The following is a 19725-nucleotide window of genomic DNA, read 5'->3' as shown; positions in this document are numbered from 1 at the left end:
TCCCATTATGAATCACAGTGCTGTGTGGAGTTACTTCTAACTTGGAATTCAGTGGGTAGGGCGAGGCAGACGGCATGGAGGAATGTGCGAGTGCCCGGAATATCTGATCACTAGTTGAACAGCACAAATAGCTACTGTGCACTGTAAAGTAATTGTAAGCAGTAATACTGCGAGTCATTTGCCCCATTTCAACGAAGTGTTCCTTCCTGTGTAATATTAAAACTGCCTATGTTTAACACAAACACGTTATGATTTATACTAAAAATTCAAGTAAATAAATTATTGTTAGTGCATTCCTATAAGTTTGCAAATGAGAAGCACTGTAATATTACAAGAATCTAATGAGACATTTTCACTTCCTCAACATCGATACAGAAAGAGTAATTGAAGAATTGAGAATGATAAGTGGATGAAGATGATTTCTTATGAAATTGAGATTTTAATGCGAAACTCAACTATAGCCCTTATTCTATCCATTGGTGTGAAATGATAGTCAAATACTTCATACAAAGATAACTAGATAGCTCTGAATATTTTCAATTTTTAGATTTTCACTTTTGTTGAGAAGGAGAAGTGTACAAAGACCAGACTTATCCTGTTCTCACACTCAGCATGAGACACACCATGCTCGTTTCTGATACTTTTGTTGCTATGAAGAAAGTCGTGCATGTGAATGAAATTAATTTGGATTTAGATGGAAATCTGTACGATTCGCAATTGCCAAAAGCCAGAAAAAAAAAAAAACTTGGTGATATTTTGAAGCTTGAGAAGTTCATTCCTCCAGTGTATATTTGTTTATTTATTTATTTATTTATTTATTTATTTATTTATTTATTTATTTATTTATTTATTCTGGTGTAGTTAAGGCCATCAGACCTTCTCTTTCACATCACCAGAAATACAAATACAATAATAGAAATAAAAAGAAAAAATAACACTATAAACAAAGTAAAGCCACACAAGCAGTGGTATGATCATATTCGTGAAGTAGGTGTGGATAGTAAAGAAAAGGACACAGATGTGGACTCAGAGTCACAATACTAGCATATGAATATGATATGTTTCCTGACAGCAGACATATTTTGGTAAATAATATTTATATTTATATACACATGTTGTCTTGAAGTAATTTGAGTTCTTTCTTTGAGTGTGAGAACTGGATACGTTTATTGCTTATATTTGTTAAACATAATATAAATTGACTTAGTTAATTTTTTCTACAATGACATGAAATGATTTTCTTTATGCTAAAACACATTTTAGGTAAAGTTATTAAGGTAGATAGTGTTTTAAGTTAATATTTTCGTCATTTTTATTGAAAGAAATTCAGAAATTTTGATTGGGAGTGAGAACTGGGTAACTTCGTTGTCATTTGTTATCAATAATTAATTGGCGATTCAATTGATATTTACTTTAATGGTATAAAATGTGAAAAAATATCCGACATTTTTCAATGACTATTGAGACATTTACTGAATGATGAAAGAAAATTATGAAAATTGTTTTTCTCGATTATCTCAAAACTACTGTCTTGCGCTTTATCCACTCATTCTCAGCTCTTCAATTAGTGGTAGGCCATCTATGTGTAGGATGTCTGACTTAAGCAATTAATTTTTGCTCAGGCAGCCCAAATAGCAGCCAATAGAAATGGGAGGTATTTAATGGTTTCGCAGGCGGAATCAGGCGTGTATATAACGTTTGTTTGCATCGTCATGTAATCCATTTACATCGTCATGTGAATGTTACGAAGTTTATTTTTTGTGTGACAATTTTATGTTAAATATGTGAAGTTAATCTGTTACTTTAATTATTTATATTTTCTTTCACTTTGCAACATTTCGTCTAGTCGTGTTTATCGTTGGATAGTGTTCTATCGCGTCATTTGCTCTTCTTTAGTTCCGATAATATATTTTAATATGTAAGTTATCCACAGTCCTCAAATTAGTTTTTGTTTCATTCGAAATAAACAGCGGACATAATAAGGTATCTTTATAAAGAACGGACAGCGTAGCATTTCAACGTATTTATTTCAAGTCATTCTGAATATCTTACTCCTAGTGACACAACCACGAGCACGTCACATTTGAAGAGTCCACTGCAAGAATGATGGATGTCATTTGGAATACATTTTGCAGGAGAAGCAATTGAAAGTTTGAAATACTTAGCGCTCGAAGCTTAACTGTGATTTTCCGATCATTACTGGACAATGACTCAGTGTTAATGCCATATGACTCTGTATGTACATTCTATATGTCTTAAGCTATGCATTGACAGTCTTGGTTAATTTTCGACAAGAAAGTGACATCCATCATTCTTGCAGTGGACTCTTCATTTGCTATCACGATTTTCAGAGATTCGAACCGTGAATAATTGCCGACTGCAGAATCCAAGTTCATGGTTACTGGTGTGGGACATTCTGGTTCATATGTTTCGATCGATTACATATTTTGTTTTAAAATAGTATTTAATAAGACTTTCTAGAATCACATGGAATCAGAGTTCGAAATAAAAATGTACGGAAGGAATAATCGGGGATCGAACCCTCTCAGGCAGTCGAAACATTCTTACGAACCCATCAGTCTAAGAGCCGTGTACTACATGGAAAGATCTGCCTATTAGAAGTGACAGTTTTTTTTATTAAATGCATCGTTCAACAATTAATCAATTTATAAATCGATTCACCCGTCAATGTCTAAATTATTACTTTAGCTAATTTCATTCAACTGAAATATAGTCATTGTCATTTAAGAGAATTAGTAGTTTTTAAATATCATAAAGCCTGGACCACAATAAACTGGTAACAGAAAAATTGTTAAAGGACATATGTTTAAATGTGAGCATTCACAATTAACGAGAAGCTTGCCGGAGCCCGAGAACGGGAATATGAAAGTTGGCGAACTTTGCCGTTCTCGTTTCAGAATCTTTTTGTTGTCAACATAAAGCTATTTAGTCGTATATTTTGTAGCAAGGAGGCAGTGACATAATTTCTTTTTCGTGCATCGTTTCTAACTAACTCAGAAATTCTGTAGAATCACATTCAGTATATATGCTATGTGTATATGTGACTAGAGTATCACGTGAATTGAATTCTTCAATATTCCGTGTCATAAATTTTGAAGTTGGTTAACATCAGAATGCGTAATATTGACTTTATATATTATATTCGTTATTGACATGCATATCGATATATAGTCGTTTCCGTTCTCGATTTATTGAGAATCGAAAATTTTCGCGTTCATGTCCTTCGCTTTCCGTTCTTGTTCTGGTTGTCGTTCCCGTTTTATTGTGAACCAGCCTTAATCAATAAATTATTTGCTTAATACCAGTATTTTACTCTATTGATCTGGTTAATGTTTTTATAATCTTGAACTTAAATTTAATCAGTTTTTTATGTTAGTGATCAACTATAAAATAACTACGCCATTGAATGCAGTACACCTATTTTGGCTATTGATCTGGACTTAAAAAGTCCAGCAAAGTCATTTGGAACTTATGTACAAAGTCGGTATTGGACCACTTCTGTTTCCTTTAGTATAATTTCACTATATATTATTTTCTATAATTTTAATCGGTTATTTAACGAAGCTGTATTAACTGCGAGTTATTTAGCTTCGATGGATTTGGTGATAGCGAGATGAGGCCGAAGATTCGCTAGGGGATTACTTAGTATTCGACTTAGAGTTAGATGAACACGAATGAGATCGAACCCACGCCCGAACGCAGCCTGGATTAGTAGGCAAACGCGTTATTACCTGATCTACGCAGGTGGCCTATACTGAATCATATATAAAATTCAGTAGACGAACAAAATGGAACTGTTACTGACGAGTTCACAGAACTTACTACATCACTGAGGACGATTGAGATATGATTTACTAATAATGAAATTACTTTAGTAAGTATTGTGCACCGTCGTGAAGCATGCAGTGTCATCATCATGTGTGTACCTGACTGTCAACCCTTCCTCATGTCGTTCCCACAGATGCCATCCCACCCTGTAACATGCGTGACACATACCGAGCAATATCTTAGACAGTATTATAATCTTCGGTGGTCTCATGGATCTCATCAGGGAAACAAAATTTACATATTTCCTGCACTTGGCATATTATTGTCTCAACGTTTCATCTCATGCTTCCATTTTAGTCTGCATTGTTTTGTATATATGCTTATGTGAACTGCATTATAATTTTGAAACAACAGAATTCATACTAGCGTATACTGTACAGTAGTTCATGATATTAAACTGATGGTTGTGTGATAGTGCGTCACATGGAATGTACAATATTATTGGATTAATGTGAAACAGTTCTATGTTTATACTTGCTTTAAATTATTATTATTATTATTATTATTATTGTTATTATTATTATTATTATTATTATTATTATTATTATTATTATTATTATTATTATTATTATTATTATTATTATTATTAATGTAAAAGGAGATGCTTTATTGGCATTAGAGTTCAGATAGAAAATCGATATTGTAGCGTTTTATTAAGCATTTTCAAAGTAAATTAATTTAAAGAAAGAGAAAACTTATGCTTCTGAAACCTGGACAAAAAGAGATGAACAGAAACTGAAGATATTTCAGCGTGAAATTTCGAGAAAAATATTTATATTTAACCCGGTTACTTTAGAATGAAAAAAAAAAAAAAAATAAACGAAGTAGTTTACAGTCTCTATATGGAACCCAACATGCGAGTAATTGCAAAAATGAAAGCTATAAAGTGGATAGGACATGTAGTAAGAGCCCCAGAAGAAAACAAAATAAAGAAATTTTTGGAAGAACTATCACTCGGACAGACTGTACAGACAAGAGTACGGTGACAGTTTGTCAGTTCAGCAGCAAAGAGCTTACACGTAGATAGCTCGGAAAATAATAATGATAATAGTAGTAATAATGACAACAACAATAATAATAATAATAATAATAATAATAATAATAATAATGAAAAATTCAAATACATTGGAATAGCAATAACAAAAATATGAATTACACTCTGGAGGAAATTAAATGCAGAATAAATATGGGAAATGTCTGCTATTATTCGGTTGAGTGGCTTTTGTCATCCAGTCTGCTTTAAAAAATGAAAGAATTTATAAAACAGTTATATTACCGGTTATTCTGTATGGTTGTGAAGCTTGAACTCTCACTTTGAGAGAGGAACAGAGGTTAAGGATGTTCGAGAATAAGGTGATTAGGAAAATATTTGGGGCTAAGAGGAGCGAAGCCACAGGAGAGTGGAGAAAGTTGCAGAACGCAGAACTGCAGGCATTGTATTCTTCACCTAACATAAATAGGAACATTAAATCCAGATGTTTGAGATGGGCAGGTCATTTAGCACGTATATGTGAATTCAGAAATGCATATAGCGTGTTGGTTGGAAGATCTGACAAGTAAACCTTCACCTGGGGTAAAAAACAATGAAAATGAAACTTATATTTTTGGAATCAGCATAATAAAATATTAATAATCCTAAAATTTCGTAACTCGACTGCAATTATCAAGTGCGATACACAGCGCAGAACACGGGGATTTAAGCAGAAAGAAAACATACCTTCAAGTAGTGATTAATGCATAAGAAGGAAAACTATGATGTGGTCATCATGTTACTTAACGCATTGTATTCCAGAATCTGATTTGTTTTTATCCAGAAACATATGTCGCACAACAGTGATAGCTAATGCAAAATGTTGGAAACACAAATATTCAGTACACCACCCGCACTTTATACAGGCTGATTTTGCACATATCGTACATATTCCTTGTACATTTCGGTTACAGTACTCCGTAGTGTTTTGAAAACGTTGTCCACTTCTGGATCCCAATTCAGCTAACACCCAACCATACCCATGCGCCTGTTGGAATCGTGGAAAAAGAAACTTCTGGTAAACAAGCGACTGTAGTTTCAGTATATTGTTGCGTTTTTGTAATGTATCAGATGAATCATCAAAATCTACATTATGAGAAATGTGTCAAATCATATGCTTACACATTCGAAAAAAGTACCTGTCCAAAGATTGCAACTGGTAAGTCGTATTTGGCGGTATGATTTTAACTACTAGTTTTTCAAGACCATAGTCCCTTCTTCTAACAGTTGCTTAATTGTATTTTCGTCGCAGTGGACACCATACGAGTCCAACAGCAAAAGATTGCAAGTTGCAGAATTGGGAAGGAATATTTCTCGTAAGAATTGTATCCATATTTTTTTGGTCATTTTTCCCGACGAAGTCCATTTTACTACAAGGTTGTCACTCTGGAAAATGCGTTCCGTAAATCGTTTACTTATACCTTTCGGTTCTTGGAGAATAAGTAGCAACTTTGGCATCAGTTTTCCAGCTTTAGAAACCACCTGCGTTATAGTGTAGGAATGTGTAGTTGCCCCCTTGGATTGCACGACACCGTACACTTTACTGGTTCCTTGACGTTCTAATGTTCTGCCGAAAGGCATTTCCTTATGGAACCCACATTCGTCTGTATTAAACACTTGATCATCATTGTACATGTCCAAACTGTCCAAAATCATGCCACCAAATACGACTTATGAGTTGCAATCTTTTAACAGTTGACTTTCGTGTGTTAACCACGTGAATTTATGCTTCATACTGCTGCATGACCTATGGTTAAACTTTTTCTTTTTGTTTGTCGGTACACCTGACAGAATCCAATACTCTGTTACTTCACATTTTTCTTCAAAGTCAGTGACTCGGGATGTTTTGGGAGGGGAAGGAGCGTATTGAGAACCGGAACTTTGTGAAGTACTTAATTCCTCTTCTGACGTAGTATTTGTTTTTTCAGTCTCTTATTCTCGTACACGAGGCGTGACATTGTCATCATTTCATGGTTCATTTTCATCAGTGTCCAGAGTATGACTTTCTTCAAGTGCTTCCGATTCATAACTCTTCAATAAGTCATATATATCATCAACAATTCCAAGTTCCTTCCGCGACATTTCACTATCTCCTTATAACCCTCTTCATTTAGTTTATCCAAAATTTTAATCGCTATATTCACTGGGTTCATCTTCTTCAGCTCACTGCACATAACATTACACAATAAACTGCAAGGTACAAACTAGCTGACAGCGCGTCTACAGCAGTAGTCTTCGCTCTCGCGTCTAGCATTGCAGCGTGGTATAGTTGTTTGCAATCTAAGTAGCCCATGTCAACTTGATCTTGATTGGTCGAGATCTCTGGTGTTCATTGCGTTCGAGTTGTAAAATTTACGTATTTTTCATTGCTTTTAATGCTTAATCGAATGGTAATAAAGGTAAGTCTTTATTTTTTACCCCACCTGAAGGTTTACTTGTAAGAGAAGAAGACCTTTTGGGAGGCCGAGACGTAGATGGGAGGATAATATTAAAATGGATTTGAGGGAGGTGAGATGTGATGATAGGACTGAATTAATCTTGCTCAGGATAAGGACCGATCGCTATGACGGCCTTTTGTGAGGGCGGCAATGAACATCCGGTTTTCTTAAAAGCCATTTGTAAGTAGTAGTAGTAGGCCTAGTAGTAGTAATAATAATAATAATAATAATAATAATAATAATAATAATAATAATAATTAGGGCTCGGATTTTGAAGACCTAAAAGTTAGTATTGCAACGTAGTATAGTTCAGGCTAAGCAAACATTCCCTCCATCTCAGGTGGACTTCTCGTTATCACTAGGTACTTTGTTACGCCTGGTGAACATTGACTCCGAAATCTATTCACAATTTTTCGACAAGAAACGTAAACAAAAATAAGATTACAGTACTCTCCCCACAAGTAACAAAATCTGTGGCGCGGTTTACACAAAAAAAAAAAAAAAAAGTCTTTTCATTTGAAATACCATGTGTTGAGCAAAGACTCTTTGAATTCCAAAGAAGTGTAAACCAGACGCTTACATTACATATTCTAACTGATTATATTTTACTCATTGTCATTTTTAACTTTTTGGTCCTCAAATTCCGAGCCCTATTAATAATAATAATAATAATAATAATAATAATAATAATAATAATAAATATTTTCAACGTATCTATTGGCTTATAGGTCGGTGATAAAGAACAATATAGGTTACATGAGAGTGATTGAATACATATAATACCATTATATCATCATCATCATCATCATCATCTTTTCTCAGAGTTACTTCTTTCAATATTTAGGACTTGAAGGGTCATCTGCCATAGTCATATCTCAAATGAGATTATATTATAGTCTACGTTCCACACACGAAGAGCAGTTCTGCAACTGTCCAATACTGTTGATTTCTGTGCTCTAAAGATAATTTTATTGGCATAGGATGCAGTTTCGTAAATATTTCTTCAAGTTCTTGTCAGGTTCATACGCTGTTACGGCTTTAGGATGACTTCCACAGATCCATTGCATTTGATTCAGAGGGTAAGGTATGTATTCCGATATGTTTTTAGTTCATGCAGTGTTGATATTTTGATCTTGATGGACGTATTGTCAACAGTGAAGGTAGTTCTTTTTTATAAGTTGTTTAGGACAAAGGTTCATTTGCTGGACTAGTTTTGTCTGTATTAATATCGTTAGGGCTCAAGTTTTCTGTAACTTGTCGTTATTTTTTTATCTCTGCTCCAGTGTTTATGTAGGCCTACGCTAATTGATGCGGCGCTTTTCCAGCTTTTATGTTGAAACTCTTATAATTTGTCATAGAAATAAACGCACACGTTAATATATTTGTTTTTAGTTTTAGGTTATATAGGTAAACTTTTGGAGAAGCACATTTAGGTCATATTGAAGGTTTCTATTCGTTTTAACATAATATGTTTGGGCCTAAGTAATGCATAAGGTTGTAATTGAACATCAACTGTATCTAGAATTTTAATTTTTCGACAGACTTTTGTAAAACCTAATGCAAATGAGGTGGTTACAGACACTTGGAATTGTTTGACAATGGGTGCGGGGTTTTCCCACGTTTGTGGACAGGTCAAGATTTTTCATGAGTTTGGTCAGGAATGTGTTTACATACAAAAGTAGGCAGAAAGGGGCTTGTGAAATTACCTATGTGGCGTGCGTCACATCACTCTGTAGGCTCGTAGGACGCATACTTCAGCGTGAAGATGTGGAATACATATTTTATAGAGTTACAATACAATAGATAAGTCATATTTTAAATTTCATTGTCATATTTATTAACTTATTGAGTTATGTTCTTGCGTATTTTACATTATATAAAACTGACTTCTGATGATGATTAATAATTAATACTACTACTACTACTACTCCATGTATGGTGGGTCCCTATCACCACGGCATGGCGCGTCCTCAGGTTGCGGATAGAGGAGACGGCCTCCAGATATGGAGGGTAGCTGCGAATATATTGAATAAGCAGTCGTGGACAGCCGATAAGGGGTGGTCCTCCAGCTTGGGGGTTGGGCGAAGGGCTAACAACCCATCACTGTAAAAAACAGCTTGTTACGAATTCCTACAGTAAGCCTCGGAATAGGACTGATTCTCTGGCACGACCACAGCAAAGGAATAAGGTTTTGAGATTTGGCACTTGGAACGTAACTAGTCTTTATAGAACAGGAGGGGTAACATTAGTAGCAAAAGAACTAGCTAGATATAGAATAGACTTTGTGGGAGTACAAGAGGTTAGGTTAGATGGGAATGGCATATCACAAATAGGAGATTACTTGTTGTATTATGGGGAAGGAAATAATAATCACCAATTAGGAACAGGATTCTTTGTACATAAAAGAATAAAATCAGCAGTAAAAAAGGTCGAATTTATCAGTGACAGGTTATCATATTTAGTACTTAAGGGTAGATGGTGCGACATCATAGTTATAAATGCTCACGCCCCTACAGAAGAGAAAGACGACTATATAAAGGATAGCTTCTATGAGGAATTGGAACATACTTTTGATCAGTTTCCTAGATATCATATGAAAATTTTATTGGGGGATTTCAACGCTAAAGTAGGACGGGAGGATATTTTTAGACCAACTATTGGAAAAGAGAGCCTACACGCAATTAGTAGTGACAATGGAGTTAGATTAGTCAACTTTGCCACATCGAAAAATTTAATTGTCAAAAGTACAACATTCCCCCATAAGGATATACATAAATATACTTGGACTTCTCCAGATGGATTGACACACAACCAAATAGATCACATCTTGATAGATAAACGGAGACATACTATTATAGTAGATATTCGAACTTTCAGAGGTGCAGACTGTAATTCTGACCATTATTTGGTGATTGGAGAATTAAGAGAAAGATTATCAGTAGCCAAGCGAGTAGAGCAACAAGTTAATATTACTAAATTCAATATTTTGAAATTAAAGGACGAGGAAGCTAAGCAAAATTATCAGGTCGAAATTTCGAATAGGTTTGCCACTTTAGAAAGTTCCGACGAAGTTGAGAAAGAATTAGATGTTAATAGCGTGTGGGAAAATATCAGAGATAGTATCAAAATTGCAGCTGAGCAGAGCATAGGTTATTATGAAACTAAGAAAAAGAAACCGTGGTTTGATGAAGATTGTTGCATGGTAGTAGAAAGAAGGAAACAGGCAAAATTGAAATTCTTACAGGATCCAGTTGAGGAGAATAGAGATAATTATTTCAATGAAAGACGGGAAGCAAGTCGTACACTTAGGAATAAAAAGAGAGGTTACTTGAAGGAAAAACTGAATGAGGTAGAAACAAATAGTAAGAATAAAAACATTCGAGATTTATATAAGGGTATAAAGGAATTTAAGAACGGATATCAGTCAAGGGTAAACGTGATCAAGGATGAGAATGGTGACTTGCTTGCAGACTCTTCATCAATCCTAAACAGATGGAAAAACTATTTTGCGCAACTACTAAATGTACATAGGCCAAATAGAAATGATCGGGACGATATTGAAATACAAACTGCTGAGCCATTTATACCCGAACCCACGATTTCAGAAGTCGAAATTGCGATAGAAAATCTGAAAAAGTACAAGTCTCCAGGTATCGATCAAATTCCAGCAGAATTAATACAAGAGGGTGGAAGTGCATTATATAGCGAAATTTATAAACTTGTACTTGCTATTTGGGAAAAGGAAATTGTACCAGAACAATGGAAGGAGTCCATAATTGTACCTATTTTTAAAAAGGGGGACAAAACCAACTGTGGTAACTTTCGAGGAATATCACTTTTGTTGACGTCGTACAAAATTTTGTCCAATATTCTTTTGAGGAGATTAACTCCGTACGTAGATGAAATTATTGGGGATCATCAGTGCGGTTTTCGGCGTAATAGATCGACTATTGATCAGATTTTTTGTATTCGGCAGATAATGGAGAAAAAATGGGAGTATAAGGGTACAGTACATCAGTTATTCATAGATTTCAAAAAGGCATATGACTCGGTTAAGAGGGAAGTATTATATGATATTCTTATTGAATTTGGTATTCCCAAGAAACTAGTTCGATTAATTAAAATGTGTCTCAGTGAAACATACAGCAGAGTCCGTATAGGTCAGTTTCTATCTGATCCTTTTCCAATTCACTGCGGGCTAAAGCAGGGAGATGCACTATCACCTTTACTTTTTAACTTCGCTTTAGAATATGCCATTAGGAAAGTTCAGGATAACAGGCAGGGTTTGGAATTGAACGGGCTACATCAGCTTCTTGTCTATGCAGATGACGTGAATATGTTAGGAGAAAATACACAAACGGTTAGGGAAAACACGGAAATTTTACTTGAAGCAAGTAAAGCGATCGGTTTGGAAGTAAATCCCGAAAAGACAAAGTATATGATTATGTCTCGTGACGGGAATATTGTACGAAATGGAAATATAAATATTGGAGATTTATCCTTCGAAGAGGTGGAAAAATTCAAATATCTTGGAGCAACAGTAACAAATGTAAATGACACTCGGGAGGAAATTAAACGCAGAATAAATATGGGAAATGCGTGTTATTATTCGGTTGAGAAGCTCTTGTCATCCAGTCTGCTGTCCAAAAATCTGAAAGTTAGAATTTATAAAACAGTTATATTACCGGTTGTTCTATATGGCTGTGAAACTTGGACTCTCACTCTGAGAGAGGAACATAGGTTAAGGGTGTTTGAGAATAAGGTGCTTAGGAAAATATTTGGGGCTAAGCGGGATGAAGTTACAGGAGAATGGAGAAAGTTACACAACACAGAACTGCACGCATTGTATTCTTCACCTGACATAATTAGGAACTTGAAATCCAGACGTTTGAGATGGGCAGGGCATGTAGCACGTATGGGCGAATCCAGAAATGCATATAGAGTGTTAGTTGGGAGACCGGAGGGAAAAAGACCTTTAGGAAGGCCGAGACGTAGATGGGAGGATAATATTAAAATGGATTTGAGGGAGGTGGGGTATGATGATAGAGACTGGCTTAATCTTGCACAGGATAGGGACCGATGGCGGGCTTATGTGAGGGCGGCAATGAACCTTCGGGTTCCTTAAAAGCCATTTGTTTGTTTGTTGTACTACTACTACTACTACTACTACTACTACTACTAATAATAATAATAAAGTCTAAAACTCGGGTTTCCTATGATGGGTCTTATTTTAAACTGATTATACGGCCACTTTTGACATTGCTGACATTCTAATAGTGACATGCTGACATTCATTCATAAAGGGACCTTAGCCTTGTTTGGTTGATTGGTTGTGTGCTAAAAATTCCAGATAAGGTATATAAAACCTTCTTGAACTAGACTAATTTGGAACATTGTGCAAATAAACCTTATTAGTAAAAATAACACTTGGACATGATGAAGAAACTTAGAAAATTACTTAGAAGTTCGATTTTAACATAGGGAATTCGTTATCTCCGGTAATATAGTGTTAAGGCTGGTTCACAATAAACCGGGAACGGAAACGACAACGAGAACGGAAACAATGTTAAAATAAATGTATTTGCTCACATTTAAATACATTTATTTTAACAATATTTCCGTTCTCGTCGTTTCCATTCCCGGTTTATTGTGGACCAGCCTTCAGAAGTATAGAAGTCCTTATCGGGCGGGTCATGGAGCATCCTTAAGCACTTCAGGCCAAAGAGATTTCTTGTGCACCCGTGATGGAATGGGTTGCGTGATCATTATGCTGCCCGGTTAAGCCGGTTGCATCATCGGCACATCATGCATTCGTCTCCAGTCTTCAAATTTATGTACCATCCCTCTCTGGTGGTGGTCTGCTGTACCTCACAGATCTATAGTAGTTTCCATGTTTTAAAGCGACGAAACAGGAAGTAATTCTATGGGCGAGAGGAGAGTGTTGACTAGAGAAGTAGCGGTACGGCGTTGTCACATTGAGTGAGAACAACTTTTCACTGGAGTTTAATAGACCTATACAAACATTCGTCTGCTAGCGACAAATTGGCAATACAGTGGCAACTGAGCGCGGCGCCATGTTCTCATTTTCGACGGGACAGTGTTGTCAAACTTACTGGCTTCAAATCACGTGCATTATATGTATTTGATTTCGTCCTGTATCATTATCGCTGTTATTGCGAGTGTGAAAGTGTTAATAACACTGATTTAAAGAAGCATAGAGTCTCCTGAGTGTTTCAGCATGAAAAGGAAGCAAATAATATTTAAGACGGGGGAAAGATAAATGATCTACGTGGCAACCTAGGCTCTTCTGACAGCAACATGATGTCACTTTCTGTTTAATCGCTTCACAAAGTGGAAAATAAGTATAGGAGTCGTCATATCCCCGTCAGATGGATGAAAGAACCTTGGGGGGAGGTTTCGGTACGTCTTATATAGATCTGTCAGTCGTCTAAGAGTCCAGCACCATGGTGAACGGTCGATTCGACGCCGTGGAAATAAAGGAGTTGCCCAATTTTTCGAGACTTAAATCATAGTGAAAGGGGAATTGTGGAGAATGTTGGTGGAATGACGAAGGAAAATTGGGAGAAACCCGAGAAAAACCGATACAACTTTGGCTTTGTCCATCACAAATACAAATAGGCTACAACTCCGCCGTCGTCGAGATTTCAAGTCTGGTCCGCTTTCGCCGTTAAACTGAGCTACCAGCGCGATTTATAAAGTGATAAATCAGAATGATGACCAGCAGAGTTGGGCGAAATGTTGACAAATTTTGCCCAGAGCCGTTCATTCGGAGATGGCTTTTTAATCTCAGAATTTTTCTCGTCCTTAAAAATCTGTCACACTGTTTTGAGAATAATCTTTAATGCAATTGTAATACAATGAAATGGTGAACGAAATGCACTTAAATCTGTCCCTCTTATTTCATGGATTGCATATTAAGCACAAGGCTCATTGTTATTAAGGACAATGGAAATTAGCATTGTTCATCATCAAATTAATTAAATCTTTATAAAGAACTACCTAGTTTTTTATTTGGTACCATTTGTTAAAATGACCTCTTTCTCTACATAAGCAATTTTACATGGAACTCAAGTGTATTGTATCTGTCATTCAAAATTGAAAAGTCTGACTCTCCCTTCCTGTATTTCTGTCTGGCTCTCTCTGTCCATGTGTTTCCCTCTCTCTTATCCCACCGTCCCCGCTCTCTTTCTCTAGTCGTCCTTGGTGACCGAGTGGTTACGACGTATGTACGTAGAGCTGACATTAAACTGAGCCAAAAGAATTAACATTTTAAGGGCTGTAAAATCGTTAGCATGGGTACTTTAAACGGGCATAAAGAGAGTACTCGTGTCGTAAATTTACGGCACATGAATCCCTTTCCTGAGTGAGAGATCTCGAGGAAAAATTTACTGGTCATTCTCGTCCGTGTTGAACTTCATTTTTAACAATCTTCATCTACCATTCTAATCGATTAGACTCTGAAGGAGAAGGTTTTCTGGAATAAAATCTTTCTTCTCCCCTCTTTCTGTTCGTTTCCTTTTATATGCGTCTTTTACTTATTAAGATCTCAGAATCTGATTTTGTCCCATTTCTGTTAAATCCGTTACTAACGGCTGTAGGGGATGCTACGTCTATGGTATGGACTGAGCATGTGCAGTTTGTAACTGAAACTTCGAAGATTCAGGTGACCCAAATTTTGTTTCTGGGTCTGTAAGACGCAAAGCTCCAAAAATCTTTCACTACGTGAGACACCTTGAAATTCTTAAATCATGCAAAACATTAAGGGTGTTATTCATAGACATTTCGCTAGCCCGCGCTACGAGCGTACTGAACTAGCCCCGGCTATCGACTGATTACTTGTACAGGATTCATATCATATATCGCTAACACTGGTTTATGAATACGAAAAACGTTAGTTCGCTGATCATCCACCGGAAGCCCGCGCTAAGAATGTCTACGAATATGGCCCTGTTTCCTTAAGAAATTGTGTTATTAATTAATTGTAGGCCTAATGTTTGTAGTCTTGCATTGCAGTGCAACGCTAAATGGGTATTTTCCACTTCATTTCATTCATTGTGTTCCATAGATCTTTCATCATTATTGCAGGTTTCACGTCATTTGGCCTAAGTAAATAAATCAAATAAAAATACATAGTAGGTAGATTCATTTAATTTACAAGCTTAAACAGTTCATCAGTTGAGTAAAAGATGTGAATAGGGTAAACTTTTGTTAAATCAGTTCTGAAATTTTTTCTTGCCCTTCAAAGCTTTAAGATAATTAGGCAGTGCATTGAAGACTGCAATACTTGAATAGCGAACTCCCCTTTTCTAACAGCTAAAATGATAGAGAGCAGATGGAAATCTGATTTATATCTTGTACTAAAATTATGAATGTTCTTATCAGTACTAAAATATCTTGAGTTTTAACATAAAGCATTATTGGGGTAAGGATGTACTCATAAGCAGTAAGATCAATATTTCTGCATTTTGGAACATATTTTTACATGATGTCCTGTTATGCACACCTGTCATTATTCTTACCGCTGTAAAATAAAAATATGTATAGCTTAAAATAAGTTAGCTGAGAATATTAATCCATATTTGATTGTAGAACGAAAGTATGCAAAGTGTGCCACTTTAAGGGTGTTTATGTTCCTGATAGAAGATAATGCTCTTAATGCGTAACATACATGTTTAGTTGTTAAAATATAAAAGCTTTCTTTCTTAAATGCTGTTTCTTTTCTTGCAGGAATATATGTGGCATCGTAAACACACATATATGCGATTGGACGGTTCTTCAAAGATCTCTGAAAGGAGAGACATGGTGGCAGATTTCCAAGCAAGGTGAGTGATTAAAGTTTTATAAGATGGTGAAATTAAAAAGATTGAATGGCACTTTGCTTTCTGCATATGTTATGTCCTTGGTGATGGGTGACTGCCAGCATTTGATGCATCTGTTTCCTCCCACAGGGAAGACATATTTGTGTTTCTGCTCAGTACTCGGGCCGGCGGTCTGGGCATCAACCTCACTGCGGCCGATACGGTGAGTCTTGTCTTTCATTTGATAGATGATGTAGTGATGGTCAGGGTCACTCGGCATGTTTCTGGGGCAGACTGCCAAACATGAGTCATCTCTCCCACTTCTCAAATGATATTATCAAGCCATTATGATTGTTGTTATGTCTTTGCTATCATTGTTACGAAATTTATTACAGAATGAGTGCCAATGAAGGTCATCTATATGCTGCAAATTCCCTTCCATACTTTTGAATACTTCACACCTCTGTACACTACTAAGAAATACAAGGAGACGGTTGACCGTGGTTTTAAATTGTGTTTTATTTAACGATGCTCGCAACTGCCGAGGTTATATCAGCGTCGCCTGTGTGCCGGAATTTTGTCCCGCATGAGTTTTTACATGCCAGTAAATCTGACATGAGCCTGTCGCATTTAAGCACACTTAAATGCCATCGACCTGAGCCGGGATCAAACCCGCAACCTTGGGCACAGAAGGTCAGCACTCTACCGACTGCTCCACCCAGGCCAACTTGGCCGTGGTGTAATGACGACGTAACGTGTACGTCTGGAAACAGCTTAGTACGGCACCGTTCAAAAAGTCACATGGGCAAGCTACAACCGCTTAGCGACGACTTAGCGCGTCAACAATAAAATCTCGCAACGTGCATTACAGATGTAATTTATCGGCTTAAGTGGGGAACTGTTCTAGTCTACAGCAGTTGTCATCGATTTTTTCTCCATTTGGAACGCGATTAATGCACTTTATTTTCTATTTTAAAAGTGAGCCGCATTCTGTATTTCATTTACTAAATTCTAGTTTGTTCAATCAGATGTTTGAAGAATGCCAGGATATTTCTTTAGAAATGTAGCGCGACACTTTTTGTACGATTTCTCCGTAATATTTATCGTATATGAAGATTTACTGTTCTAATATGTATTATATTGCCATTATGGCCATGAACGAAACTGAACTGCACTGAATGAAAGTCAGCTGTATACCAGTCCTCTAACCATGACGTCGCTTCAGCCTACCTGTCTATAGCAGCGGTTCCCAAAGTGTGCTCCGCGGAGCCCTTGGGGCTCCGCAAGTAAGTCTCACGGGCTCCGACCGCGGATGACAAAAATTTCTCCTTCCATCTAGCCTCTAGTGCGAAAAACGTAAACTACTTCAATCAAGCGAAAAGTACTTTCTCAGAAAGTAGTTTGATTTCGTCTTGCTAGATAGAAGCAGCAATAATAATAGATCTACTATAACCATTAGTCATCAACCAGTGCTCAGTCAAAGGGGGATAATAACAACTGTAACCTTACTTTTGAAGAAAATAGTGCGAATTCTTTGGGATAGAATTCAGAATATACTACACATGATCCTGCTTCAGAGTTTACGATGCCTAGTGTAGAGGTACAGAAAAGGAAGTAAAAAACGAAAATATTGTGATTCATATTTGGATATGGGATTCAATGAGTTTGCTGATGGATGTCCACAGTGTGTGATATGTAACAAAATTTTGTCCAATAGTTCTATGTTTCCTGCCAAGCTTAGGCAGCATTTCGAAACTCATCCTGACTTCACAAATAAAACTGCAGACTACTTCAAAAGAAAATATGACGAACTCCATGCAGTTTAGACAAAAATTTTATCTCGTGTAAAGACAAATAACTATAAAACACTAGGAACGTCGTACTTGGTTAGCCATGTACTGGGTCTTACTGGTAAACCTCACACCCTTGCCGGAATTCTTATAAAACCACTATTAGTGAAGGTAGTGAAGTGCATGGTGGACGAAAGAACTGCAAACTTGATCTCCAGTGTGCCCTTATCAAATAACACTGTGCGTAATGGGAACCAGGATCTATCAAATGATGTTAAAAATACCACAATTTCCCGTATCAGTCAAACGAAATTTTTGCTACAACTTGACGAATCCACGGACGTTGCCGGATTAGCTGTGCTAATGACGTTTGTGCAGTACGAATTTTCAGATTCCTTTCATGAAGATATTTTGTTCTGCAAGCCATTGCCATCTTCTACAAGAGGTTCTGATTTTTTTTTCCCTGACAGATGTCTTCATTGAAAACTCGGTACCATGGTATTATTATGATGTACTTAAGTATATCATAATAATATTATAATATGCTTAAATAATCACTTAGTGATTCAAGACGGCGCTCATCCCTTCGGATCCCGGCCACTTAGTCGCTTGTAATGAGTGCACCTCTGTACATAGTGCGTTGGACATTGTGCCACTGTCACATATTCTAACACAGTACAGGGTAGGCCATCAAAGGGAAAACTGAGAGGTAGAACTTAAACTGAGGGGATTCGATCCAGCATCGGAACTGGAATCCGGTGTGGCTAAGTGGATAAAGTGTCAGCACGTAGAGCTGAAAACCCGGGTTCGAGTCCTAGTGCCAAAGAGAATTTTTTCTCTGTTCTATCCATCCTTCATCGATACCATGGAACAATTGCATTAATGTACGCACAGATGGTGCAAAGCCCATGGTAGGTCCTGTTGCTGGCGGTGTTACAAGGATCAAGAAATTAAAAAAAACTGCACAAGTAGTCATTGTGTACTACACCGACACGCCCTCGCAAGGAAAAAAAATACCAACGTTATTAACCCATTACTGCATAAAGTTATTAATGACTTGAAAAATGCGTTTCTGAGTTTAAGTTTGCTAGTTTGTGACTTAAGAATGCATTCTTACCATTTTTATCTTTATTTACTTTCTGGGATAAAAATTAAGGACCGTCCCATAAATAGGACGCTATGCATAGTGGTCAGTGATGCAGTAGCTGAATAGAATAACCCCTCTTTTAGTTCAAATAGTACTTATGTATTTATTATGTAGCAAATACATATACACATATTAGAATCAGTCGTTCAACTGCCCTCCTCACACAAGCCTATGTATTACACAACACTATTTTGTGTGGTAAGGGTAGAAACATTTAGAGTGGAGTCCAATTTGACACTTGCTGCAGATGGACTTTGCTTTCCCTGTACAATTAGCACACCTTAGCAGAGTTTCATTTTCAACTGGCCAGTGGTGTTGACCATCAAATCTTATGTCTCCTGATGGAATGGGAACAATTTTTCCTTAGTGGGAATTCACCCCATGCCTTTTCTGTACTGTAAAAGCCAGGAGACGGCAAAGGTTGAGGAGCGGTTCTGAAGAGTTTTGAGGCTTCATTTTTCTGTACAGAAACCAAGCATTTACTATGGCAACATCAAGAAAATAAGCGAAGATGGACCACCACTCTGTTGTTGCCGCTGTTACTAACATCGGTACTGCCAACGCTAGTGCTGCTGTTTCTGTGCTAGTGCTGGTACTGCTGTTGCTGCTAGTGAAGGTGCTGCTATTGCTTCTGCTAGCGCTTGTGCTGATG

At 36.8% G+C, this 19725-nt stretch overlaps 1 protein-coding gene across 1 annotated transcript in view; it reads left to right on the top strand.

The window, feature by feature from the left end:
* Ino80 (chromatin-remodeling ATPase INO80) overlaps positions 1-19725 on the top strand; it is a 454888-nt gene that overhangs the window by 185484 nt on the left and 249679 nt on the right. Inside the window, exons 22-23 of the mRNA XM_069824011.1 lie at positions 16066-16160; positions 16287-16359. Of these exons, the coding sequence (XP_069680112.1) occupies positions 16066-16160; positions 16287-16359 (168 nt within the window). The remainder of the gene's footprint in view (positions 1-16065; positions 16161-16286; positions 16360-19725) is intronic.

The sequence above is a fragment of the Periplaneta americana genome, chromosome 4, assembly GCF_040183065.1.
Source record: "Periplaneta americana isolate PAMFEO1 chromosome 4, P.americana_PAMFEO1_priV1, whole genome shotgun sequence".
Lineage (NCBI taxonomy): Eukaryota > Metazoa > Arthropoda > Insecta > Blattodea > Blattidae > Periplaneta > Periplaneta americana.
Note: the sequence above shows the minus strand (reverse complement) of the source record. Positions and strands in the feature narration are given on the sequence as shown.